Source organism: Impatiens glandulifera, chromosome 4 (genome assembly GCF_907164915.1).
Source record: "Impatiens glandulifera chromosome 4, dImpGla2.1, whole genome shotgun sequence".
In the NCBI taxonomy this organism is placed as follows: Eukaryota; Viridiplantae; Streptophyta; class Magnoliopsida; order Ericales; family Balsaminaceae; genus Impatiens; species Impatiens glandulifera.
In genome coordinates this window covers 9,626,087-9,653,274 of record NC_061865.1, presented here as the reverse complement: position 1 = coordinate 9,653,274, position 27,188 = coordinate 9,626,087, and the positions used below count along the sequence as shown (strand labels likewise).

The following is a 27,188-nucleotide window of genomic DNA, read 5'->3' as shown; positions in this document are numbered from 1 at the left end:
CATTGCTACCTTTTAATTTCTAGTAAAATCCATGGATTGTTACAAATTTAATTAGTTTTTGCATATCTTAATTGAGTGATTAATGTATACAATAATTGTTTATTCACAAAACAAAGTTATGATAATAGATTATTTGAACTAAACTCAAATAACCCCTCAAATCAAAAGAGTTTAATATATATTCAAGAAGGTTGTTTTAAAAATAACCTATTGTGATCCAAATTATACTAAAACAATAAAGCCCAAGCATTTTTTCTAATTGTGTAGAAACTTGGTGAAAATGGGACTTCGAATAGCCCTTACATTTTCAAGAACTTCTCAACTTTTTATGCATAAGAAGAAATCAAAATCCATACTCCCTCCTTCCCGGATGGATAATTGAGACTCTTAAACCCATAAAATATGTCTCAATTCAACACACTTATACGTCCCTTTGGCTAAGGCAGACGTCGAGCTAGTTAGCAATCTTGAGTGCTATAGCACAAATCATAAAAACTGTTCCAAACAACTTCATATAACCTCACATTTACAATTGGCACAATTGGTGACCCAAAAATGGGTGTCATGGGTGTCATAGCTCGATGGCTATTGAGGGCAGTTGAGGCTAAAGGGACGGTGAAAGCCTACTAAGTTTCATTTGAAATGGGCGGGTTTAAGATAAGTGAACTTGTGATTCAAAGCGATTTTAAAATCTGTGATTATATTTTATAGTTCTTTTTATCACACTAAGTTGAAAGATTATGATTATATTGCCTTTTTTTTTGGGATGATGTTAGAGTTTTTCCATAGGTCTTCTTTTATATAAAATAGTTCACTTTTTATTTGGTTATTAGTTTTTTATGCGTAAGATAAAATAAAACTTTTATATTTAATAATTTCATTAACTAAAATATCTTTTACTCTGTATTTATATTTGTAAAATAATAAATTTTAATCAAAAAAAATATTATAACCATTTTAAAATTAAATAACTTAACTTTTTTATCGGAATTTTTTCATTTTAGAAAAAAAAAAAAAAAAACCCTAAAAAATACTTTTAAATATGAAACAAGCCCAAACCCTTCCTCCATTCAAAAGCTCAATCTTCACACCATATATATCAAACAAAACTTATTTAATATAATTTGTTAAATTTTTATTTAAAATATTGTGATTTAAAATCTTAAATTGAGACTAGTTGCAAAAAATAAAAACCAAAAATCTTAAATAAAAAAAGAAAGTCATTTATAAATTTTATTAAAGGAAAATAATCTAAATATATAGCACTGTCAACTAAATACACTAATATTAATTTGTTTAAGTTAAAATTTGATGATTTTAAAAATATTAACTCAATTCAATTTGATTAGTAAAAAAAATCAATTTTATAATATTGCTTAAAACTTTATGGCTTATTTACATACATAGTCTAAGCTTAGGAGCCATAATAAAATAATTTGTTTTTTTTTTTAATTTATTTGAAAGTACAATTATGTATGCTGCTCGACATAATAATTCAACAAAAATATAGACTATTATGATGTGGTCACCTAGCTACTAGTCTACTAACTAGTATATATATATATATTTATTTATTTTGTAATAAAATTTTGCAATATATAATATTATAAAGTTAAAATTTATTAAGAAAATTTGATATAGTTAATTTATTGAGGATGTAAATAATAAAAAATAAATTATTAAAAATACACTTTATGTTTAAAATTCTGTAATTAAAAGAATGAGATGGCTCTACTCATTTTCTTAATTTTTTTATTTTTGGAAATTAATATTTTCACGTCTTCATTTACAGCATTTTTAGTAAAAATAAAATTTAAGACATAACTTCCATAAATTTCTTAACAAAAAAAAAAGAATGATGTAACTTTTAATTTAAAATTTATAAACTTATTAAAATACAATAAAATTTATAGGCAATTATATCAGTTTATCCAAATAAGATTTGATTTAATACCACCAAGAGTTTGCTTAATATTTTTTGAGTTTTTCATTTGGATTTTGTCAAAAAAAAAAAATTGTTTGATAAAAAAAATAAGTTATTGAATTTTGAATTAAATTAATTATTAAAATATTTTTTGTATTTAAAATTAATTAAAAATAAATAAAAATATTTATTATTTTAGCTGATAAAATAGGTAATTTAATAGTTAAAATAATAAAAATAAAATTAACACATCATTTATAAAAACAAAACTCATAAAAAAAATCAAGATCAAACAAATTCCAAAAGAGTACTGAATAAAATTGTAACATCAATATATTGAAGTGTTGATTATTAGATAATCATGTAATTCATTGTTATTAATTTGTTTTTTTTTATAAATAAAAAAATGATGTAATCTATCAAAATATTTATTTATTTTTTAAATAAAATGAGGGAATGAGTGAGAAATATTTTTTTTTATTAAAAAATATATTAAATAAATAATATATATTTATTGAAATGATTATACCCTTCAACCTTAACATAAAAATAAAATATATATATATATATATATATTTATTATTAATATTTAATATAATAGAATATTAAGTTTGCACTCATTGTCCTTATCTCGACCTAACCCAAATTTAAAATTCTCGAACCCAACCAACGAATACACGAGTATCGAGTATATAAATATTGTACCTATTATCATCCTCTAATTAAAAATAATCATAATCCAATTCATTCAAACTCTAATGAAATAAATCATTCAATTCATTAAGTAAAATATTAAAATAAATTTTATTTACCTTTTATCATTATATATTAATATATATATATTTTTAAATTAATATATATTAAAAATGAAAAAATTAAACGATAAATCATAACATTAAAAAAAGAAATAAGAAAAAACATTATTCAATAAGTTAACTTCAAAAAATATTAACCCCTCAATAGATTTGATTATCTTTCCTAAACGAATCTCAAAAAACGTCTTAATAATATCTATATATATATAATAATGCTTAAGTATTTTGTTGCAGGGTGATTTACACGCGCTTCCCTCCTTCATCGGGTTATAGAAGAGGATTTCGCGGGTTTCAGGGTATAAGAAAATCTCGCGGGTATTTCTCTCCTCACTTAAGGATAGCGATCATCGACTACTTAATCGCCGTCGGATGAGCGATCCTCGATCGGGCAAACGCTGGTGATGGCTTCGGAAGATGAAAACCTACGAAAGGCCATCCATAAAACGCCGTCATCTCTGTCGGATGAGCGATCCTCGATCGGCAGACGACTGGTGACGACTTCGGAAGATGAAAACCTACGGTAAGGTCATCCTCTTTTTTTATTATAGTTTATGATCTCTCGGTTATTCCTCTTTTGGGTTTTGGGTTTTGGGTTGTAGCTGTTAGTCCGACACTTGGTGCGCTAGGGTTTTGGGTTGTAGCTGTTAGTCGCTTGGTGGGTTAGTGTTTTTATCATCTCTCATTCAGGTTTATGTTGTTTTTGTTGTTGATTCTCAAAATTAGTGAACAATGAGAGAATATCAAGATGAAAGATAGATTTGTAACTAATTCAGATTGGTTAAATATAAAAACTGGTGAGTTGATTTAATAAAACAGCTTGATGTTGGTAAGACTGCATTTTTTATCGATGTTTTTATTGAAGCTATAGAATTTTAAATTCAATCTGAGAAAGATAATTAATGTTCTTCAACAGAAATGGAGTCCTTTTCACCTGGTATTGGAAGCAAATCGAAGCCATGCACACATTTTTTCAGGTTCAAATCTTAACTACTTAAAAGAAAACTTGTAAATGCACTTTTATGATCTTTGATTCCAGAACTTGTCAGAAAATATACACATCCATAAATATACTTAGAACTAATGGATTTGGAATTTAAAGGTTGTGAAACAGGTTATGGTCCATTTAATAATACGATAACAAGGGCTATTGAATGGAATTGTTTGATCAATAAGTGTCAAATGTTTTTATTCAAAATGGATGTGGAACAAAATTGTGTTGTCTAATGGAAGAAAGGGTACATATAACTTTGCAGGTCTAGAGAATTAGACATTAATTGATTTGTCGTTTGGTGAGAAATATCATTTTGTTTCTTTATTTCAACATGATGCATTGACAAAGCTATTGAAGTGAATATAGTTATTTCTAAGAATACTAATGTGGCCTATGAATTTCTTGGATCTGCAATTAATCTATTAGTTTCTTTTTCTATAGTTTTCTTATAAATTATTTTGTTCTGATTTCAGCTTATTTGACCTTAAATTGTGATAGTCTGAGTTGCTTCTGAGTTCCATTTCTACATGTAAGGACCTATGGTAAGGCTAACCTCTTTTTATTAATGCTTTAGCACAAATTTTGGTGTAAATTAATGAGGAATTGGATTAATTGGATGCTCGCCTTTGCATAGAAAGAGTCGTGTCAAGGATCAACCTCTTAAAATCGAACCTACTGCCGAAACTATTAATTTACCAGCGGCTGTGAAGTTTACTTATAGGCAGTACTTGAATATTCTGCAGTCATTAAGCCAGTCTGTTCATAGTCTGTTCATATTTATTTGATCTTAGTGGTCGTATAATTTACTGCTGAGTGGTCAAATCTTTCAATATTTAGTAATTTACAGAACTCATTTTTGATGGAAGTTTGTCATTCATTCTTTGAGCTACCTTTTAAGTACTATACAGCTTTTTACCTATTGAATCATTTTGGAAATTCCAACATTGATTATATTATGTGTTACCTTAATTCTACAGGAATGGAATAACTGAACACCTTTATGGTTATTCTGCAACTGAAGCTCTAGGTGAAAAGTCTATTGAGCTCCTAATCGATGACCTAGATCTTGTTGTAGCCAACAATATCGTGCAACACGTGATGACGGGTGAGAACTGGACTGCCAATTTCCTGTTAAGCACAAAAACAGAGATATTCATAGTTGTCGCAACCAACACACCTTTCTATGATGACGCCCACTCTTTAATAGGTATTATATGTGCATTGAATGATTCATGGCCATATCAAGAAACGAGGCCTTCATTCCGATGTACTGAGAATTTAGACACAAGCACAGAGCTTTAGCTGTCCCTGGCTCCCTCAGCAGCCACTCCAAGTTTGATTTGGTTAGTGCCTACAACTGCAATCTGTCTTCATTTGATTTGTATTGAATGTAGTTTATAGTGATGATGGATTGTATATATATTAACATAGTCAGGCATCAAAGGTAAACAACAAGGTGAAGTAAAAAAATAAAGTTAGGAGATGGCATCATGGTTCATGAAGGAGGGAGTGGAAATATATAATCATCATTCTGATCATGGTTTCTCAGATCTAGCTTTTTCTGAGCATAGAGAAGATGCAAGTTCCAGTGGAGCAAGTACTCCAAGAGGGGATCCAATAGCATCTTCTACATTTAACTTGATTTCTGAAGAACATTTTGGTGAGGAAACTGTAGGGGAAATATGGGATTCAAAAAATCATTACATCAAGAGCCGAAGCTTGGATAGGTAAGAAAAGACTATCTTGACCGTGTAAAGGGAATGATCAGCAGAAAGGTTCATTAGAGAATAAAACCGCACATTTTATATGGCCATGGTTAAATAAGGACCAAGAGAACGACCAAACAACATGTCATTATCTTCATAGTTCTTTTTCTAAAGGAAAACAAGAAAAATTGATCAGGGTAATTGACCTACTAACAATGATGGGTCAGGGTCTTGGTTCTCATCCTTTAATGTTAACAGCAATGTAGTGCAAGTGGTTGTAGTTGTGGAAGTATTCAAAAGATCATTACATCAAGAGCCGAAGCTTAGATAGGTAAGAAAAGACTATCTTAACCGTGTAAAGGGAATGATCAGCAGAAAGGTTCATTAGAGAATAAAACCGCACGTTTTATATGGCCATGGTTAAATAAGGACCAAGAGAACGACCAAACAACATGTCATTATCTTCATAGTTCTTTTTCTAAAGGAAAACAAGAAAAATTGATTAGGGTAATCGACCTACTAACAATGATGGGTCAGGGTCTTGGTTCTCATCCTTTAATGTTAACAGCAATGTAGTGCAAGTGGTTGTAGTTGTGGAAGTATCGGCAATAGTGCTGTTAATAAACTTGACATGGAAGATTGCTTCGATTATGAGATTCCATGGGAAGACTTGACAATTGGAGAATCAGTTGGCCAAGGTAATCATCTTTTTCTTTTAATTGCTTTGTTAGTTGTTATCTTTTTTTACCTTAGATCATTTCTTCGTATATACATACATGCAAAATATGGATCTTCATTTATTAAACATTTTAAAAATAAATAAATAAATTGTTCTTATCTTTCTTGGGTTGCTGTTGTTGTATGTTTCATGTAAAGACTAATCCAACTGCTTGTAGGAAGTAAGTCCAAATTTGAGGGAACAATTATCTTTTAGATCAGTTGGTATAATTCAAGTGTCAAGAGTCTTATCTAAGAGACCAAAGGTCACGAGTTCGATTCCCACTGAGAACATCCTAAGTTGAACTATAAAAAATACAAAATTGGTTTACGTATGTTTGTATGTATGTGCTCATTCTAAAAGCCAAAACTTGTGAATCAATGATCAGAGGTTTCAATATATTGATTTTAGTTGCAAATGATAGTAGTAATATAGCATATTAGTAAGCTGTGATAACTATTCAATATGTTATTCTTATTGTTACTAACATGCAAATAAACACTATTGCAGGTTCTTGTGACACTGTCTACCATGCTTTGTGGAATGGATCGGTATATTTGTCTTTATACATGTTTAATTGTTCTATCTTTTTGTCAATGTTAAAAGTAACGAGTCATTTATTTTCCACAAATTCTCTCTTATAGAAACTGATTCAGCATTCTCTCGGGCAGTATTCTCTCGGGATGTAGCTGTCAAAGTATTTTTCAAACACGAATATTTAGATGATATCGTACACTCCTTCAGACAAGAGGTTTGTGATAAATAGTCACAAACAATGACATTCTTTTTTCTTTTAATGTTACCTAGAGGGTTTTCTATTGATGAAGTATTTCTGATTGTGTTTATTTTCAATGGTCATCTTACAAAAATAAGGTATTCCGAGGAGTGGTTCCGATATGATATGATATTGTTATTAGGAATTTGGGGATCATTGGGCAGGGAGGCTACGACAAAATGAGTAATGATTTATGCAAAATATTATGAATTGTGATTTGTTTTGTTTGAAAGAATTAATTAGCTAAAAGAGTTGGAAAAAATGAATTTCAGTGATTTGATCAATTACTCATCTTGGTAGTGTAATTATGACTAGATTGTTTAACTTGTGACTGATTTATTTGATTTAAAGAATGTTGTGAGATAGGATGCTAATTTAAACTTTTAGTCCCTAATTTGATTTCATGCTTCAAAGTCTTTATTCTCCTACTCAATTTTGTCTAGAAACATATTAAACCTTTATTAATATAATAAAAAATAACAATATAGTTGTAATAAACATTATCATTTTATATGAATATTTACTAATTTGATTGATAGATTGTTTGATAGTGTTTTTTAATATTTGTTCTGTAATTTTTATTATTCATCGAATTATTTTCCTCTTTTGTTACATTATTATTATTGACCTTATTATTTTGATTTTTTATTTCTTTAAATGAATAACCCTAAACTCCTAATAATTTTTTTTAGTAATAGGTAAGGTAATATAATCTTAATAATTTAAGTGTTTTTGTAAGATTTTAATTTTATTTTGGTTGAATAACAATAAAATATTGGTAATGAATTAAAAAAAAATATGTATAAAAAAATTATATTTGAATAATATTTTTATAAATAACCTAATGAGTAGTTTATTAGTTTTTTTAAAATTGAACTGAATAGTATGAAATTATAATATTATGGTTTGATTTTGTAAGTTATTTAAATGGATTAATAATTTTTAATTATCATGTGTTCTATAATAAATTAATATATGTTTGTTTTATTTTTCTTTTGTTTTTCATTATCATCGTTATTAGTTAGGTAAAATGCTTACTTACTTATATTAATGATTATATTTTAAATTTTGTATGTTTATAATTATTTGGATCAACATTGTTAGTAGAAGAAATTCTTATGAGTTTTTATTAAAATTATATTTTATTATATCTTAAATTGTAAAATTTTATTTATTTACTTTATTAAAAATTGGTTATCACTGCTAAATTTTATTTTATTTCTTAATTTTATTTTTGTTTATATTAGTTGTGTAATATTGCGATGTTTATTTTTATACCATGCAACGCATGGAAATTCAGCTAGTTATTATGAATAATACGAATCGAAAGACTACGATAATTGAAAATTCAACGATTTCTCTCAAACGAGATAGTTCATATTAGATTGTATCCCAAATATATAGATATATCATATCAGCCACATAAATCCAAACTTTCAACCGCTACTAAAAGACTTTGACATTACCTATTGAATCTCATTAATACTCTCTACAGAAGACTCCAAATAAGTCACTCTGACAATGCAAAAATAAATAAATTATCGATTCAATCTACGCATACACAAATTAATATTTTTTAAATTGCTTACTTAAAAAATATATATATATTTCCTCAAAATCATTTATATCATATTTTTTAAATAAACCCATAATAAAATTGATGTAATGTGTCACAAAAAGATTGTGGTCCCTCATAATTATGAATTTGATAACGGGTAGGGACAATCAAACGTTGTCGTATCGAAAGAAATAAGATTATATTCGTCGTTCTCCCAGGGTTAGATAGATCTCTGTAATCAATTATAAAATACGTTGATACTGTTTTAAATTCACTCGGTTAATTTACTAAACTACCCTTGTCGACATCATAGCCGTTACGATCTCTTCTTCTTATCGTCATTCCTCTGTACCACTATTGACTTTTTCGTCGTTTTCATATCTATTCCACACTGTACCTTTCCCCTAGCAGTAGCGGTGAAATCAAAACAACTTCTTTTCTTCTTCTTCTCTCTCTTTCTGTATTTTTGTTAGGGTTTCAGTTTTTGATCTATGGCGTCTTCTTCATCTGGTCCAATTGGCTTGAAAATTGAAGCTGTAAACAGTTCCGTTGGTGGGTCAGGAACAGGAACAGGAGAAACATCGGAAGTTGCTGCTGCTGCTGCATCAGGAAGTGATCATCTATTTGTATACAGGGGATTGAAGAAAGCTAAGAAAGACAGGGGATGTACTGCAAAAGAGAGAATCAGTAAGATGCCTCCTTGTGCTGCAGGTAAACGCAGCTCCATCTACCGAGGCGTTACCAGGTACCTTGGAATCGAAATTAAAATGGAAAGTGATGTTTTTAAACCCTAAAAACTTATGGGTTTTATATATTTTCAGACATAGATGGACTGGTAGATATGAAGCTCATTTATGGGATAAGAGTACATGGAATCAGAATCAAAATAAGAAAGGGAAACAAGGTATGTTTTTTATAAGTGTATATTTTCAAAATTTGAAATTTATGTTTATATCTTAACATCAATTTTTGTGATTTACATGACTATCAAATTGATTGGTACAAACCCATTGATGCAGTTTATTTGGGTAAGTTTGAATCCTTGTGTATATGATGATTCAATTATCTATTATCTTTCTATTTATCGTTTTGGCAATGTAAATTATAGGTGCATATGATGATGAGGAGGCTGCAGCCAGAGCTTATGATCTTGCAGCCTTAAAATATTGGGGACCAGGGACACTCATCAATTTTCCAGTGAGATATCGTCTTTTGATCATGTGTTTCGCATAGAGATTTCCGTTAGTAGTTGTAATGGGCTTAAATTTTACTTATATCTGGAAAAAGGAAAAAGAGTAACAAGAGAAGATTACCTTGCATCTCTTATGTTTCAGGTTAGTGATTATTCGAGAGATCTTGAAGAGATGAAGAATGTCACTAGAGAAGATTACCTTGCATCTCTGAGAAGGTGCATATGTCTAGTTTTATTTTTCTAATACTTGGCATGCTTTTGGGATCCTATGGTGCCTCTAACAGCTCATGCTTGATTTAGAAAAAGTAGCGGTTTCTCTAGAGGAATGTCCAAATATCGAGGTCTTCCAAGGTATATTCTTAATCTTTATGAGTCATACGCCTTGATGAAATGTATGGTGTATAGCTTTACATTACATCTTTGTGTTCTCTTCTCAAACATTTATCTAATTTGATGATATATTGGTGATGATGTGATCTGCTTGACCTGCATTGGTTTCTATTTCATCATGTGTGCTTTATGATAGTGGTCGGTGGGATCCATCGGGTGGAAGGATGGCTGGATCAGATTACCTCAGCAGTTCATACTATCGTAAGTATAAAAAGATAATTAACTTGCATCGTTCTCTTTGTTAACTTCTCTTTTGCTTATACATACAGCAGCTGATGCATCCGGAGAAAGTGAATATGCTGGTGGTTTTTGTATAGAAAGAAAGATTGATTTAACACCATATATAAAATGGTGGGGATCAAGCAAAATCAATACAAACAGCAAATCAACTGAGGAAACAAAACACAGCCTTTCTGATGACATTGGTATGGAACTGAAAACGCTTGAATCGTCAATACAGCGCGCAGAACCGTACCAGATGCCTCGTTTAGGCGTGGTTCAAGATGTGAAAAAGAACAAAGGCTCTGCTTTGTCAGCCATGAGTGTCTTGTCGCAATCAGCTGCTTTCAAGAACTTGCAAGAGAAAGCCTCAAAAATGAAAGCGGTGAGCTTAGAAAATGATGAGAATGAGAAGAAGTGTAATGTCAATGACAAGTCGAGTTACGGAAAGGCCATTGAGAAACAACCGTCTGATGAGTGTCTTGGATTTGGATCGGAAGCAGGACGGGCATTAACTCTTGATAGAAGTGTTTTTCCTCTGTCTCCTCTGTTGTCTGCTAATGCACCACTTTTGACAAATTACAGCAGTATTGATCCTTTGTCTGATTCTATTCCTTGGACAACACTTGTTCCTGTTCTTCCTACTGGACTTCCCCAGGTCGGTATTTTCTTTAAACTTTTGACAAATCACAGCAGTATATGATAAAGGAGTTTTTCAAATAACCCAAAATCAAACAAGCTATAAGAGTTAAACTTGAAAATCAAAATGATGAGTATCTTTTTTGTAATTGAGTCCCTTATCATACTTTGATTTAGTTTAATTTGAAATAGCATTTCTAAATTCATCAACCAAAATACCTTTTTTTTTTTTTGTGATTATAGATTTATACGGTTATACTCAAATAACCCAAGTTCGAGCAAAGCCTTTAAAAGAAATATCATGTTTCGAAAGTGATCCCATTTGTATGGAAAATTTGACAAAAGTAGTGATTCTAGATGAACCATTGGCTCTTTTTATGCAATTCAACTGATGTTATATGGTTGTGCAGGTTACAAAGACAGAGACCAGTACAAACTATGGATTTTTTCAGCAGGAACAATGATGACAATTGAAGAGGAGAAGCATTCAATCTACTATATTTTAAAGAACAACCCAAAAGAGCAGACTGACGACACGCTTAAGGATACATAATATTACTTGTACCTTTTAAGTTATGTAGCGAAAAATTGAAATGGTGCAGATATAGTATCGCATTTTAAATATATATTTAAAGAGAAAAAAAAGGGTTCATTGTAGTAAACTAATACTAGAGTTGTTTGTTGTGTTTTAACAGTGTATTTATCATACAAAAACATAGAAAAGAGAAGGGTTAATAGGTATGTAAAAATGGATAAGCAAAGAGAGGGCATTGGAGTTGCTTCTATATTTAATGGAAAGTGCTCTTTTCTGTGTTTGTTTAGCCATGAATATTGCTTCTTATCATTTTGTTAGATTTCTTACCTTTAAAAAAATAAGCTGAAAAGTTAAAGAAAATACTTTTGATTCTATAGAGCATTTTCTTTGGTCCTAGAGGTTAGATAGTTCATGATAAAGAAAATTATCTTATTGAAATGGGTCATGACTGAAAATTTTAGAAATTAAACTCGGTCAAATCCACCAATCAATTATTCTCGAAACTCCAGTAATCTAAGCATAACCTAGTTTCTCTTATTGAGTTAATGGTGTGTCTTAAACATAATTGAAACGTTTTGATGTATTTTCTTAAACAATATTTCATTACAAAGGAGGATAAGTTCAATGTCCTTAACATTATGAGTTTGATGTTTTTTTTTAAACAATACTTTAATTTTAAAGGTTAAGATTCAATGTCATTACAAAGACGAATAAGTTTAGTGTCCTTACCATGGTGAGAAAATAGAAAATATAAACAAGATTCACAAATCTATATATATATATAATGATGCTTAATTTTTAAAGTGTCCGGATTGCCGTGTCGAGAGAGCTGTGGTTAATTTGGATACTTGGGTCGGATTGTGGGTTGACCCGTTTTTAAATTTAAAACGGTTAAAAATAAAATTAAAAATGCTAGAGGTATGTTTCGAACTTGCAACCTAACAAAATAAATACAACTCTTTAACCAACTAGGCTACAAAGACTTTATATTTTAAATTCAACACCAAATTTAATAAACCCGGGACGTTTTAATATTAATATAAGTTCAACTTTTTAACTAACTAATCTATATATATATAATGATGCTTAATCTTTAAAGTGTCGGATTTTCGGGTCGAGAGCTGTGCTTAATTTGGATACTTGGGTCGGATTGTGGGTTGACCCGTTTTTAAATTTAAAACGGTTAAAAATAAAATTAAAAATGCTAGAGGTATGTTTTGAACTTACAACCTAACAAAATAAGTACAACTCTTTAACCAACTAGACTACAAAGACCTTATATTTTAAATTCAACACCAAATTTGATAAACGCGGAACGTTGTAATATTAATATAAGTTCAACTTTTTAACTAACTAATATATAATGATGTTGAGTAAATGGATACTTGGGTCGGATTGTGGGTTGACTCACCCATAAACTTAAAACGGTTAAAAATAAAATAAAAAATGTTATCCGTAATTTTTTTTCACGATTTTTATATTATTACTCGTGCAAATGCACGGGCTAAATGATAGTTTATATATAGTAATATTTATTACTAGGTTATCGGATTCTCGCACCACAATGCAAGACCCATTTTGTGAGAGTAAATGGGTCGGGTTAGTGTTTGTGGATTAACCCGCCCTCGAAACTTGGAACGGTTAATTTTAAAAAAGATAAGATTACAAAGGATAAATATAAGTGTTGAACTTGGAACTACAAAGCTAACCAATCAAACTTAAATTCAATCAAATGTTTGTATAAATATACAACAATATTTATTATATATTCATACAAAAACATAAATAAAAATAAACTAATAGTTTTAAATACTCTAGTAATTAAAGTGTTCATTATACATAATAAACACCCATGAATCCGTGTAAATTTGAAACAATTATAAAAAATTAATTATAAAAAATTATATTACTGACATGGTTGGTTAGTTATGATAAGATGTCAATACTAATTATATAGTTATGTGTTATGTGATTATTAAATATGTGAATGAGATAGTTGGTTTGACGAAAATGTTGGTAATTAGATGGTTAGGTACACAATACTTGGAGTGTCGTGAGATAAGTACTGAAAAGTCGATTAAGAAATAAGAAATAAGAAATATGTGGTGTTTAAATATGTAAATAAGATGGTTGGTTGACCGAAATAATGGCCGGATACAAAATGCTCGAAATTAGGTTGGTTGAAGAGGCCGGTAACACAATGAGATGGTTGAGTAAAAAATGCTTGGAGTGAATTAATGAGATAAGGTACTGAAAGGTCGAATGTGGAACAAGAGATAATGATGGTTATAGATGATATTATTGGGATATAAAATGCTTAGAGTGAAGTGTCACAAGATTAAGTATTGAAATGTCTATAGGACAACAAAGAAAATGGTGGTTAAACATGTAAATGAGATTGTTGGTTGACTAAAATGATGGTAAAAAGTCAATAATGATGATATGGTTAGTTGCAAAATGCTCAAATGAGGTCTCGAGTTTAGTAATTAGAGTTCAATTAGGGGTACAAGAGAATTTGTGGTGGTTAAATGGTTAAATATGTGAATGAGAGATGGTTGATTGACCAAAATAATGATAAGAGATCGATAATATAATGAAATGGTTGAGTGCAAAATATTTGAAGTGAGGTCACAAGATTAAGTATTAAAAAACGATTAAAAAATAAGATAATTGTGATTAATATGTAAATGAGATTTTGTTGGTTTAACCGAAATGAAGAGAGATCAATAATATGATAAAATAGTTGGGATGTAAAATACTTGCAATGAAATCAAAAGATTAATTGTGAGAGTTCGATTAGAGTATAAGAGATAATGATTAAGTATTAAAAATGTCAATCGATGAATAGGAGATATAATTGAATGTAAAATGTTTGAAATGAATTTTGAAGAGATTAATTGTGAGAGGTCAAATGAGGAACAAAAGATTATTGGTTGACTTAATCCCAGGAAAATGTCAATAATATGATGAATGTAAAATACTTATACAAATATATTTAAAAGATATAATGTTTGATATTTTGTTTATATCATTAATCATACAAATTCAAATAAAATTGTTTGTAAAGAAATTCTAAAAATATAATAGCTTTTACTATTGAATGAATTAGATAATTGCATAAATTAGAAGAAATTTATGAGTTTTAAAATCCCAAACTTATGAGATTCTTATTAGGATTTTTCCTTGCAATCTTTTTTTAATTTAGCAAATAGCAATATTACATTGGTTTGATAAGATTTATAATAATCTTATTTTTAAAAGGAAAGTTAAAATGTTTTAAAACAAATCAAACTAATATATCCCACAAAACCTCTATTAAAAAGTAAATAAGAAAACAAATAATCACATTTTCTTCCTTTTATTCAAGAATTCAATATTTGAATATATTTCTTTTTAGTTTGACAAGGTTGAAATTAATTAATAAAGATAAGATTTTTTTTACCTTCTCTAATCTTTCTTATAATTTTTTTTTTATATCAACTTTAAAACAAAAAAAAGTTGTACTCATCAAAATATTGTGTGACAGATTCCTTTTTTTTTTTAGTAAAAATTAAATTATAAATATTTAATCTCTGCAAAATTTTAATATTTTGAAATGGGTCAAAAGTTTGTATTTTTTTAATTATAAAATAATAAATATGTGATTATTATGGTAATAAAATAAAATATAAAATATTGAATAAAGACATTTTAAATTAATATTAGCCATTTATTAGAATAAAAAAGTAATATTTTTCTAAAATGGGGGTGAGAGTTTTGATAATATAGCTTTGTTAAGAATTTGAGTTGTTTGGAAAGTGGTCATTGTAAGGTCCGGAACACACTGCGAGAGATAATAGGCCGGCGGCCATGGCCACTCCTTCAACTCTCCCCAACGTTCTTCCCCCTTCCACCGCCGGCAGTTTCATTCGCCCCCGCCAAGCTCGTCTCAACTCAGTCCATCGAGCTCTTCGCGTTTCCACACGTCTATCTTCATCCTTTCGCGTCAGAGCTTCCTCCTCCTCCTCCGATGACCTCCCTAGCTCCTCAGGTTCTCTTCTCTGGTCATTGTAGTTTATGGGTTCTGTCTATTTTCCTTAATTCTGTACTTTTTATGCTATATTAGGCTGTGTATACTTGACATTCGTTTGTGGGTTCTGATCTGAAGTTGCATATAAATGAAAAAGCTTTCGTCTTTAAATTGCTCAATTTGATTGTTTTAGCTAGCTAACATTTCTACAATCTATACCTACTAAACCGATCTGTGTTTGAGATGGTTCATTAAGAGGCACACCTGCATCTACAGATCTCTCTTTTAGTGAGAAAAACTAAGAAAAAGAAGAAAGAACCATGTTGCACAATTCTTGTGAGGTTATATGCAGATATTAAAGAGAAGCTCCTTATGACAATCTTTACACTTATTATATAATGAAGCAAAATGTTAGAAAATAATCTTCATATTTGTATTCTGAGGAGCCCATAACACGATTTTATTATGTTTATTTATTTGCTCAAGTTTATCTTACTTAGCCTCCCCCCTTTTCTGATTTCAAAGTGGAAAAATCTTTGCATGTTTATATAATGAAGTTTATAAGGTGTTCTTGAGTCTCTCTGTTCATTGGGTGTGGAGGTGTGTTGAACAAAAATTAGATTCCTCATTTTCTTCTGAAGTTCTCATAACATTATTTTATTATGTTTGTTTGCCCATCTTTTAGTATTTCCAGGTTTAGAAAAGCTTTCTGTTTGTATATTCTTAAGTGGAAATGGAAGTCATGGACACTGAAACTACTCTTTTTGTTCTTCTAGGTGTCGAAAATGTAGTGATAGTTGGTTCAGGTCCAGCTGGATATACCGCAGCCATTTATGCATCACGTGCAAATTTGAAGCCTGTCGTGTTTGAAGGGTACCAAGTAGGTGGAGTCCCTGGTGGGCAATTGATGACTACAACAGAAGTGGAGAATTTCCCAGGATTTCCAGAGGGAATAACTGGTCCTGATTTGATGGACCGGTAGGTTCAAAGAGTTTATGTATTTTAACTGCTATATGTTTATAGCATTAACATATATTTCACCCCCTCAATGTATACTTGGAATTCTTACCATTTTGATCATGAAACTAATATTGACTTATGTGTCGTAAACCAGGATGCGTCGACAAGCTGAACGATGGGGGTCTGAATTATACCAAGAGGATGTAGAATTCATTGATGTGACAAATCGTCCTTTCACTATTCATAGTACTGAACGTAAGGTGTGGTTTAAGATGAAAATAACCTTTAGCTTACGTCGAGATAAAATGCTCACTGGTATCTTGGAGGCATTTTCTGGAATTGTTATTATTGTCAATAAATAACCCGGTTAATAATGCACAATGAAAAATATTATCAACCCAATTCAGGGTTATAACTTGTAAGCACATCATTATGATCTCTTAACTGCTCACCTTGTTCTAAATCAGGTCACAAGTTCATTTAGCTGTGTTTGGATGAGGCCTGAGGGGAATTGGAGCGGTTTTATAAGAACTGACATTGAATTACAATTCAATTCATATGAAAAAATCAAAGAATTATAATTATTAATAGATTAATTTGATTTTCTTACTTAATTGAAGTGGAATTCAAATTCTAAATTAAATTCCCATTTTAATTCCTTAAACAAACAACATAACTGAAATTGCCCCCCCTCCAATTCACCTATAATCAAACACAACCTTAAAGGTTATCTGAGAAGGCTCTAGGGACCAGCACATGTTGACATATGTCTTGCAAATATTCATTTTGTGTTAATTCTCATTAACCTTTGTGGTTCAGGTGAGGTGCCATAGTATTATTGTGGCCACTGGAGCTACAGCCAAGAGACTTAGTTTACCTCGTGAAGATGAATTCTGGAGTAGAGGAATTAGTGCTTGTGCAATCTGTGATGGCGCATCTCCATTGTACAAGGGACAAGTTCTTGCTGTTGTAGGCGGGGGTGATACAGCTACTGAGGAAGCACTATACTTGACTAAATATGCTCGTCATGTTCATTTACTCGTGCGAAGGGACCACTTGCGAGCCTCCAAAGCTATGCAAGATCGGTGAGCTTCCCTCCTCTTTTGTTGCTGTGCTGCTCTTGACTTTTCTTATATTATGTTATTGTTTCTGTTTAGCCATTTCCTTCAAGAGCTTTTTAGGATGGTTCATTGCAATAATTATAGGATACATAGTTGAGATATATGTCAGTGTATCTCACAAAATTGTCTCACAGGGGTTGCTTCACTCGCTAGTTGCTTCCTTTCTTTGTTAGCATCTTCTGTTTTCAGTGGCTAACCCCATTTGGAAACTCAGAGATTGTTTGATATAGTTTTTTATTCTTCTAAATAATCTGAGTTTTCCGAAAAAACTTTGTTTGATGAAAAAGTGGAAAATTTGGGTTAAATGTCTAAATATCATTTTATTTAATATTGAAAATGTTATAAAAAAATAAAGGGTAATTTGATATTTTGGTTGATGATTAGATTTATGAAAATTAGGCCTTATTGTTTAATTTTCTATATCTGAAAACGTTTCCACATGCAAAAATGTTTGGAAACTAAATTTTGTCTGGCGTTAAAAATTTATTTATGTTCTTGCATCTCGAAACAGATCCAGTTATGGAAACTGAAACAATAGGGAGGTTGTTTCAAAACTTTATCCTTGTAGAGGGGGGGGGGGGGGGGGGGGGATCTTTTGAATAAAAAATTCTTTAGTTTGTTAATTAAAACTTTTCTTACTAATTTGAAACTTATATGGAAGTTTCAATTCCCTGAATGCTTGTTAACAGGTTAATTATCACGCATGTTACAGAGTTTACAACAATCCAAATGTGACCGTGCACTTCAATACAGAAACAGTGGATGTTGTCAGCAATACTAAAGGGCAGATGTCTGGCGTATTAGTTAGAAGAATTGATACCGGAGAGGAATCGGTAGTTGAAGCAAAAGGATTATTCTATGGAATAGGTCATTCACCCAACAGCCAACTGTTAGAAGGCCAAATTGAACTTGACTCTGCTGGCTATATACTTGTGAAGGACGGTACATCAAATACTTCTGTGGAAGGTGTATTTGCTGCAGGAGATGTACAGGTAACTGAATTTGTTATTACTGGATTTCATTTGGCAAAATCTGTCTCTTAATAAATGGAGATATTACTTGAATAACATATCTTTATTTTGAAATTGTTGATAATTTTTCATTAATTTATTTTGCATATATAGGATCATGATTGGAGACAAGCTATAACAGCTGCTGGATCAGGATGTGTTGCTGCCTTGTCAGTAGAGAGATATCTTACTAGCAATGACCTTCTCGTTGAATTCCACCAGGTTTGTGAAGGGATTCACTTTACTTCTCACTACTTGTGGTTTTACTTTTGGTGATCTGCTGATAAATACTATGCATTTGGTGATAAATTGTTTCTCATGTTAATCATCATAAAAAATGATTATGTTTTCCAAATATTGCAACGATTTATAAAATAATCTGGATCATGATTCAAAAAATAATTTATCATGATCTAGAGATTTTTTTTATACCAAATGAAGCAAAGTTATACTATAGAAAATTATGTATACCATATGAAGCAACAGAAATACACATATTTGGATCATGATCCAAAAAATCTTATAAAACAAAATCACTTTCAATTTTAGATTTAGCGATTTCCCAAATGGGATCATGATTGTGAAAGAGATTTGTGACAATATACTTTTTTGTATTGAATTTAGGAAGTTACCCAGCCCCACTTCAACTTAGGGCATTCTTAGGCTAGATTCTTTCTACTCGAGCTCGAGCTACCATAGTGGGTTAAATTTATGACAAAATACTAATTTTAAATAGGCTCGTTATAAACAAATTGAGAAATGGAGTAGGAAGAGGAAATTACTCTTTATATTTTTTGTAGCCAATTCCTTGTTTTTATAGTAAAGCAAGGATGATTCTAGAATGTAAAATGTAATTGCATAAAGTGAAATTAAATGACAGTTTATTAAAACAAACTAACTGCATATCTTCTAGAAGGTTGCCATGTCATCTGCCACATATTTCTACAATTTGCTTATAACAAAGTCCAATATATTTTCTCTACCTTCCTCTCCTCTTTCTTCCAGCCTCAAACTGAAGAGGTTAAGAAGGAACTCACCGACAGAGATGTTCACGAAGGTTTTGACATCACACTTACAAAACACAAGGGCCAGGTACCTAAATACTCTCACATGATTGGGATATTGAGTAATATTTGTCCTTTTAAGATTTAATTTCCATCCTCTTTCCTTTCAGTATGCTCTCCGGAAACTGTATCATGAAAGTCAGAGAGTATTATGTGTACTCTATACATCTCCAACGTGTGGTCCATGTAGAACACTGAAACCTATCCTCAACAAGGTATGAATGCAGTATTTTTATATTCTCTTAGTGAAAGGTATTTATTAATGTCACGAATTTGATTGGCAGGTAATTGACGAATATGATCAGAACGTACATTATATTGAAATTGATATTGAGGAAGATCCTGAGATTGCTGAGGCTGCTGGAATTATGGGTACTCCATGTGTTCAATTCTTCAAGAAAAAAGAAAGGATCGGGTTAGTCTCTCTCCTTCATTCCTGGTTAGATTTATCTTAATTAGTTTAGCCAATTGCTGATTTCCGAAAGGTGTTAGCTTTGTTTTCTTGTTAAATTACCCTTATTTGGGTAATATTTCTACCATCATTATCATTTCAGGGTAAATTCAGCTTGTTTTTTGAAATAAAAAAACTTGTTTGATGTAAAAGTTAGTTATTTGGGTCAAATGGCTAAAAAACATCCTTTTTATTTAATGTTATAAAAAGATAAAGTAAGAGTATTTTAGTTAATGATTCGAGGTAATGAGTTATTTGGGCACTGTTGGGTTATTTAGGATTAATCTGAAATAACCCATCATCCAATCATAAATTCCCTAATCAATCTATTCATTCACATCATTGAACAAGGTTATTCGAAAATAACCAACTCATTATCCCTATAAACCGCAATTGAACAAGGCCATGGATCATTAACCCTTCATCAAACAAGGCCTCGATTATATGATTAATTGACTGATTATGGTGCAGGACAATATCTGGAGTGAAAATGAAGAAAGAATACAGAGAGTTGATAGAAGCAAACAAGTGAGCTATGGTGTCATTTTTCATTTCCCAATTCAATGTTTTTTTTGTGCTAAACTATTTGTTAACACCACAAGAAGTTCAGTTCATTCATTGGCTTGTTTGTCAAATGAAAATTTTAACTTATTTATGTTAAATTTGTTGGGTAACCTTTTCACCATATGTTATGTTTGTCTTATCACAATCCAATGTGAAAATAGAAGAAGATTTTGTTGGTTTTATGTTCAAATTCTCTTCAACTCTTATTATTTAAAAAAATAAATAATCATATTTCACACCTTAAACTAATGGGATAGGAGCAATATCATAAAAAAAATAATTGATTGTTAATTTGTAAAATCGTGAGTTTATTTGAAATTGAACAAGTTTATTTAAAAAGTATTATATTGCAATTATATATATAAGTATAAATTAATTAATACTAAAAATAGTCATGTTCACAAACTTAATTATATAATTGATTTATTTAAATAAATAATAAACTTTTTTGAATTTATAAATATAAATTTATTTTTTTGTTTATGTAAAATTATCAAATTATTTATAAATTTGTAAAATTTAAGAGTTTATCTAAATTAAATTATATTAAAAAAATTTATGATATAATTCAAAAATTAATTCATAAATTTTGAAAGGACTTTAAATATAGATATAAATTTTCTTATAATTTAAAATAATGAGATTTCACAAATTTAATCTCATAATAGGTAAGTCAATAACAAGAAACTTGACTAAAATTAGATGTCTTTAACTTAAGATAATACCTAAATTGAAAAAAAAAAGTCTCAATAAATTTATTTTGATTTATTTTTCAATAAAAATAAACTTGAGTCAAAGGAATTTAAGTTTGAATAAATAAAATATTGATTTAGATAATATTTTAATTTGATTAAATATAGACATTTATTAATTACATTTATTGACTTTAAAAAAGTAAAAATTTACATAATATTATTAATTTAAAAATGAAAGCATTAGCACGTGACTACCGCTTAATCTAAAAAAAAAAAAAAAATTGTAAAGTTTTTTATAGATAGCGCGTGTAAGAAACGTACTCTTTTTATTGGATAGTATATAACACGCGTAATAGAAATATAGGCCCAAATACTACGGCCCAATAAGGTTAATCGGATGGCTGTAATATCGAATAATAGAAAAAAACCAACGGTTATGATTACATATCATTCTTGTTTGAATTTGAATAACTGTAACGGTATTATTCCATGGCAAAAGGCTCGATTCCGAACCATTAGGTTCGTTTTACTACAAAGAAGAAAAAAATGATGTCTTTTTGTAGTGTCTGATAATCCGTCACATAAGAGTGAGAGAGAGAGGGAGAGAGAGAGGGAGAGAGAGAGGGGGAGAGAGAGAGAGAGGAGAGATTTGACGAGAGGGACACAATCAATCACAGATTCTCTGTTTTCGTATTTCCATTTACGTTTGATCATAACATCAATTAAGGAATTTCTTAATTAGACAAAAAAAGAAAGAAGATTTAAAGGAGAGGGTGAAGTAAGTTCTTGATTTCGGATTCATTCGTTATCTTTATTTTATAATTTGAATGTTGAATTAGGGTTTCCTTTCTAGCAAGAATTGATAAGTGATGGAGGGTTCGGCTAGAAATGGAAGACGTTCTTTGAATTTAGCTTCAAGAAAAGCCGAAGAATCAGGTCAACTCTCGATCTTTCATTTCGTATTCATCAATTAGTCATTTTTGTTTCATTGTTTAAGATCTATCTTCTTTTTTTCAAAAACCCACAAATCTCTTTCATTTTAATCATTTCTTTTGGTTATTCAGCTTGGAGACGATTCCAGGCCGCCCATTGGTTAGATAGTTTGGTTGGACCTATTGGTTTATCTTCACAACCGACTGAAAAAGAGTTTATTTCTTGCTTGAGAAATGGGTTAGTTCTGTGTAATGCAGTGAACAAGATGAATCCAGGGTCAGTGCCAAAGGTAATGTATTTCTTTACTCAATTTTCTCCGATTGATTTGTTTACAAATCCATTCAATTGGGGTTTATTTCTTTCTTTCACAAAAGGTTGTGGAGGTTCAATCTTCATCACAGGATTCAATGACATGGGATTCCCAGCCGTTGTTAGCATATCAGTACTTTGAAAATGTTAAGAACTTTTTAGTAGCTGTTGAAGAATTGAAGCTTCCAGCTTTTGAAGTATCCGATCTTGAAAGAGTAAGAACAGATCGATAAAAACCCTCTTTTTATACAACATGGGTCTTACTTTCTTTTTCCTCTATAATGGGTTTAGGAGAATTTGGAAGTTGGATCATCTACTAAGATAGTAGACTGTGTACTATCACTTAAAGCATATCATGAGTGGAAACAGAACAGTGGAGGAAATGGAGTTTTCAGGAACCCTAAATCTCCTTCGGTTATGCATTACTCAAGATCTTCAGGAACAATAAACCACTCAAATTCTAGCAGACAATTGGACTTGTCTGAAGCAGTTTCCAACAAAAATATGAATCTTCAAGGTCTTGTTTATTCTGCTTATTTTGAAGTTTCCTATTTTGTTTGCATTTACCAAATTTTGTTTTTTATTACTTGATTGTAGATTTAATTACTAAGTACATTGTGGACTGTATTGCTGAGAAAAAAGAGAATATAGATGATAAGCTTCTTCTTTCATTCCATGATAAGGTAATTATTAATTAAATCACACACATTCATATTGATTCTGCCTTTTGTAAAAAAAAAAATAACATACAAGTTTTACAGGATTCAGTCAAATTACTTGGTAAAATCATGTCTGGCTTTTTGGAGGAACATCATCTTCAAAGTGAATCTACTGAGGTAAGTAATCCAAATATACCAAATACAAGGATATTTTAGTCATTTAACCCTAATAATCCACTCTTTTGATCAAACATGCTCATACTTTTTTAGTATAAATTTTCAAATTGTTCTCATTTTACCTATTCCTGTCACATCAACATGTTGTTTCTAATAGTTTCTTCTCTTTTGATAGTTTATTGAGTCTATTGAGGGCTGTGGCTTACACTATTACTTGTCTCAATCATTTACAGTTGAAAGTAGCAGCCCTTACAGATTCTTTGGAAGTTGGAGGCGGTGCACATGCTCGTTCTCTATCCGTACCTCTTGATAGTTCATCATTTGGCAACAACAAGGAGGTGTATTTTGCTTTCTCATTTTTCATCAAGTTTGATCCATTACATACTTTCTTCTTCTATGGTCAGTTTGCTGGCTCTAATTGAGTCTAATTTATGTGTTTCTAACTAGTTTATTAATAGGATTAATTGAATCCAATCATTTTTAAAACAAATAAAGAGAAGAATTTTAGATAAACTAGTATAGTATGACTTTGTAACAGATTCACCTCCATCCTTATGCCATTTTATTAAAACCCAAATAAACATTCATTTGAATACAACAAAGTCATAAAGCAACAAATAACAGATTTAATTTTATATTTGTTCGCAGTGCTGCAGAAATGGATCAAGAAAGGGCGGTTGCAGTCACGGCCACATAGTTGAAAATCAGGAAAGAGAACTTTTAGTAAGTATCTATACACTTCATCATCTTGCTATTCCATGTGATCATTTCCAAAAAGATATATAGATCATAGTTGAACAACAGAAGGAAAATGAACCATTTGATTGATGCCAGTTAACATGTTATTTGATCTCCATACCAATTTAAAGCAATGTGATTAAAGGACTTCCATAGTTCATAAGCGACGGTTTTTCATTTTTTACCCATTGTGCAGAATCTGAAGACACTATTGGTGAAAACGAAAAGTGACTTTGCTGACTTACAATCTCAGCTGCAACAAGATTTGAAACTAATAGGTGTGTTGTTGTTATATATACATAAAAGTTCGATACAATCAAACCACTCATATTTATTTTCTTCTTTTCAGGGAGTCATGTACAGGAATTGTCTACTGCTGCTAGCGGGTATCACAGAGTTCTCATGGAGAATAAAAAACTATACAACACGGTTCAAGATTTGAAAGGTTAGTAGTTGCTATAAACTTTCTTTGTTATAGTTTCAATGGAATTGCAGCAATTTGAATTCAATTTTTGTTACAGGAAATATTAGAGTCTATTGCAGGATTAGACCAATCTTCTCAGCAGAAGCCAAAAATGTTATAGATTTTATTGGAGACGACGGTTCATTAGTAATTGTAGACCAGTTGAAGCCACAAAAGGATGGAAAAAAGATTTTTCAATTCAATCGCGTGTTTGGCCCAATTTCTACTCAAGGTAATAATAACACAGATGGCTTTACATTTTTGTTTTATGGTTGTGTTTGATTCATCATATTTTTTTTTCTTTTCAGAGGAAGTATTTAATGATACTCAACCGTTAATTAGATCTGTAATGGATGGTTACAATGTCTGTATTTTTGCTTATGGCCAAACTGGATCTGGAAAGACACATACCATGGTAAAGATCTCTTTCGATTTCTGTATTCTATCAAATTAATGTTCCTTAAAGTAATTTTTCTATTTGGTGACAGAGTGGTCCTTCTGGTGGCATCAATTATCTAGCGCTGAGAGATCTCTTCCACTTGGCTAATAACCGTTCAGAGAGGATGAATTACAATATTCATGTCCAGATGGTTGAGATTTACAATGAACAAATCCGCGATCTCCTCCTACCAGAAGATTCTTCTTCAAACATCAAATATCCTTTTTACACAAAATTCAAAAGAAAAGTGTCTTTTAGTTTCACTTTGATTTGTTAGTGTGGAATTGTTCTTGTTCTGTTCATATGTTGTTCTTAACTATCAGCAAATTAGAAATTCGAAACTGTGGCAGCGAAAATGGGCCAAGTCTGCCTGATGCTATAATGTATCAGGTAAATTCAACTGAGGATGTTCTAAAGTTGATGAAACTCGGTGAGATAAACCGCGCAGTAAGTTCAACTGCTGTCAATCACCAAAGTAGCCGTTCCCACAGGTCATAATTCAGTTTTTCTGGAATTTCGAACTTTTAACTGCTACATACTAATACTGGTGAACAATTTTCTTCTTTTGTTTGCAGCATAGTGACGGTTCATGTGAATGGAAAAGATAGAAATGGTGGTGGAATTCTTCATAGTTGTCTTCATTTAGTTGATCTTGCTGGAAGCGAGCGTGTCGATAAATCAGAAGTAACGGGAGATGAATTGAAAGAAGCGCAGCATATTAACAAGTCTTTATCGTGTTTGGGTGACGTTATTGCAGCTTTAGCACAGAAGAATTCTTATATTCCTTATAGAAACAGCAAACTAACTCATCTATTACAAAGCTCTTTAGGTGGACATGCAAAAACATTAATGTTTGCTCATATAAGTCCCGAAGGTGATTCCTTTTGGGAAACTATGGGTACCCTTAAATTCGCGCAGAGGGTATCCACAGTTGAACTTGGCAAAGCTCAAGTCAATAAGGAAACTCGCGAGGTTATTGAACTCAAGGAACAGGTACTGTTTTTTTTTGAAAATGGTCCATGCAATCTGTTCATACTAACAAACAAAAACTATGTTGATTCAGATTGGTAATCTTAAGAAGGCATTGGCTATGAAGGAAGCGAATGAGGTTCCTCGATCATCCCCACTGAAGAGACAACCTCAACCGGATTTGACTCCTCCTCGTTTAAGAAGGCTGAGTATTGAAAACGGAAAGGGGATGAAAGCAGCAACAACTAGTTATTCAGCAGTGAAACGATCCTCGAAAACTCCTTCTGTACAGAAACAACGCCCGAGAAGATTAAGTTTGGAACATCTTAACAAGGATACGATGAGTATTAGTAACAATAGTTCATTACTTGTCAAAACACCAGAATCAAGAAACATATCATCAGCAGCAAGATCGCGAACTCCTCCTCCTCCTCCTCTTTCTCAACAACAACAAACGAGAAAACTAAATCAATCGCCATCTCCTCCTAGAAAAGAGAATAATCAGTCGTCAAAAGCAACATCTCAAATAAAGAAGTCACTTAGGACAATTGGGAAACTGATTAATGGATCAGACAAAAGGTTAGCATTTTTCTTTATTACATCAGACACAAATAACTTCCTCTTCATTCTAAAGAATATAATGAAACAGGAACCAAACAAGAACACCAACAATTGAAGTGTTATCTCCTCTGAATGGCAACAGAAGAATTCCTGATGTAAAATCACCACTTTCAACCACTACTGGTGGCTTGAGACGACGATCACTTGTAGGTGATAATCCACAACAGTTGGATAATAGCATCATAAGATCGTAAGTTCAACTGAAAAATGCTAAATTATTCCCAATCTTCTCTGTTATTCTGGAATTATTTGAAAATTGTTTTTCTCCATGCAGACGGAAGTAGTTGGAACAACAACAACAATAATAACAAAGACACAACCGCCGCCTGATAAGAAGGAATGTGATGATTCTTCGACTCAAGAAGCATCCTAACACGCGGTCTAACCCCATGGATATTGTTGTTCCATACTATGTTGTAGTACTATTATTATTATTATACAGATTTTAGACTGAAATAGATCAATTGGACAAGAAACTATGTTGATTTTTGTTCTTTTTAACTAAAAACATGACTCATGAAATTCACTATTTACATTCCTTACA

The 27,188-nt window shown here is 31.0% G+C and overlaps 4 protein-coding genes and 1 long non-coding RNA gene across 20 annotated transcripts; all 5 read left to right on the top strand.

The window, feature by feature from the left end:
• The first annotated feature begins 2,944 nt into the window (after positions 1–2,944).
• LOC124936328 lies at positions 2,945–5,720 on the top strand. 13 transcript variants are annotated; one of them, XM_047476816.1, is made up of 5 exons: positions 2,945–3,259; positions 3,339–3,398; positions 3,653–3,713; positions 4,708–5,073; positions 5,280–5,720. In XM_047476816.1, exons 1-4 carry the CDS (start codon positions 3,247–3,249, stop codon positions 5,030–5,032), a joined length of 459 nt encoding a protein of 152 aa, XP_047332772.1. In that variant the 5' UTR covers positions 2,945–3,246; the 3' UTR covers positions 5,033–5,073; positions 5,280–5,720. The 13 variants fall into 13 exon arrangements, 8 of the variants coding, with proteins under 8 accessions (XP_047332772.1, XP_047332770.1, XP_047332773.1 ...); XM_047476814.1 differs by having other exon boundaries at positions 5,175–5,720; XR_007099115.1 differs by lacking the exons at positions 3,339–3,398; positions 5,280–5,720 and adding an exon at positions 4,204–4,272 and having other exon boundaries at positions 4,708–4,846.
• A 39-nt stretch (positions 5,721–5,759) lies between these two features.
• LOC124936329 lies at positions 5,760–7,236 on the top strand. Its single transcript, XR_007099120.1, has 4 exons — positions 5,760–6,134; positions 6,665–6,705; positions 6,799–6,905; positions 7,028–7,236. It is a non-coding gene; the product is annotated as an uncharacterized LOC124936329 (long non-coding RNA).
• A 1,572-nt stretch (positions 7,237–8,808) lies between these two features.
• LOC124936546 (AP2-like ethylene-responsive transcription factor At2g41710) lies at positions 8,809–11,748 on the top strand. Of its 2 annotated transcripts, none has more exons than XM_047477052.1 (9): positions 8,809–9,232; positions 9,309–9,391; positions 9,507–9,515; positions 9,596–9,684; positions 9,822–9,895; positions 9,980–10,030; positions 10,206–10,270; positions 10,339–10,946; positions 11,338–11,748. In XM_047477052.1, exons 1-9 carry the CDS (start codon positions 8,979–8,981, stop codon positions 11,389–11,391), a joined length of 1,287 nt encoding a protein of 428 aa, XP_047333008.1. In that variant the 5' UTR covers positions 8,809–8,978; the 3' UTR covers positions 11,392–11,748. The 2 variants fall into 2 exon arrangements, with proteins under 2 accessions (XP_047333008.1, XP_047333009.1); XM_047477053.1 differs by having other exon boundaries at positions 8,810–9,232; positions 10,342–10,946.
• Positions 11,749–15,232: 3,484 nt separating this feature from the next.
• Positions 15,233–20,764, top strand: LOC124934133 (NADPH-dependent thioredoxin reductase 3). Its single transcript, XM_047474611.1, has 10 exons — positions 15,233–15,492; positions 16,248–16,449; positions 16,586–16,691; positions 17,251–17,516; positions 18,265–18,544; positions 18,677–18,784; positions 19,568–19,654; positions 19,737–19,841; positions 19,911–20,041; positions 20,549–20,764. Exons 1-10 carry the CDS (start codon positions 15,312–15,314, stop codon positions 20,607–20,609), a joined length of 1,527 nt encoding a protein of 508 aa, XP_047330567.1. The 5' UTR covers positions 15,233–15,311; the 3' UTR covers positions 20,610–20,764.
• Positions 20,765–21,945: 1,181 nt separating this feature from the next.
• Positions 21,946–27,188, top strand: LOC124936986 (kinesin-like protein KIN-14L). 3 transcript variants are annotated; one of them, XM_047477514.1, is made up of 19 exons: positions 21,946–22,114; positions 22,194–22,272; positions 22,401–22,558; positions 22,644–22,793; positions 22,870–23,095; positions 23,176–23,261; positions 23,340–23,414; positions 23,648–23,752; positions 24,063–24,137; positions 24,349–24,430; positions 24,502–24,597; positions 24,674–24,847; positions 24,924–25,030; positions 25,104–25,267; positions 25,378–25,545; positions 25,630–26,047; positions 26,118–26,602; positions 26,673–26,834; positions 26,919–27,188. In XM_047477514.1, exons 2-19 carry the CDS (start codon positions 22,206–22,208, stop codon positions 26,926–26,928), a joined length of 2,808 nt encoding a protein of 935 aa, XP_047333470.1. In that variant the 5' UTR covers positions 21,946–22,114; positions 22,194–22,205; the 3' UTR covers positions 26,929–27,188. The 3 variants fall into 3 exon arrangements, with proteins under 3 accessions (XP_047333470.1, XP_047333468.1, XP_047333469.1); XM_047477512.1 differs by having other exon boundaries at positions 22,190–22,272; XM_047477513.1 differs by having other exon boundaries at positions 22,176–22,272.

Coding starts and splice junctions, on each gene's coding strand:
- LOC124936986 (XM_047477514.1), top strand. CDS start 22,206: ATGGAGGGTTCGGCTAGAAATGGAAGACGTTCTTTGAATTTAGCTTCA. Junction 23,262..23,339: donor TTCTTTCATTCCATGATAAG/GTAATTATTAAT, acceptor CAAGTTTTACAG/GATTCAGTCAAATTACTTGG. Junction 24,598..24,673: donor CACGGTTCAAGATTTGAAAG/GTTAGTAGTTGC, acceptor TTTTTGTTACAG/GAAATATTAGAGTCTATTGC.
- LOC124936546 (XM_047477052.1), top strand. CDS start 8,979: ATGGCGTCTTCTTCATCTGGTCCAATTGGCTTGAAAATTGAAGCTGTA. Junction 9,685..9,821: donor GGACACTCATCAATTTTCCA/GTGAGATATCGT, acceptor CTTATGTTTCAG/GTTAGTGATTATTCGAGAGA. Junction 10,271..10,338: donor CCTCAGCAGTTCATACTATC/GTAAGTATAAAA, acceptor TTATACATACAG/CAGCTGATGCATCCGGAGAA.
- LOC124936328 (XM_047476816.1), top strand. Junction 3,399..3,652: donor AGCTGTTAGTCGCTTGGTGG/GTTAGTGTTTTT, acceptor GTTCTTCAACAG/AAATGGAGTCCTTTTCACCT. Junction 3,714..4,707: donor CCATGCACACATTTTTTCAG/GTTCAAATCTTA, acceptor TTAATTCTACAG/GAATGGAATAACTGAACACC.
- LOC124934133 (XM_047474611.1), top strand. CDS start 15,312: ATGGCCACTCCTTCAACTCTCCCCAACGTTCTTCCCCCTTCCACCGCC. Junction 15,493..16,247: donor TGACCTCCCTAGCTCCTCAG/GTTCTCTTCTCT, acceptor TTGTTCTTCTAG/GTGTCGAAAATGTAGTGATA. Junction 16,450..16,585: donor GGTCCTGATTTGATGGACCG/GTAGGTTCAAAG, acceptor GTCGTAAACCAG/GATGCGTCGACAAGCTGAAC.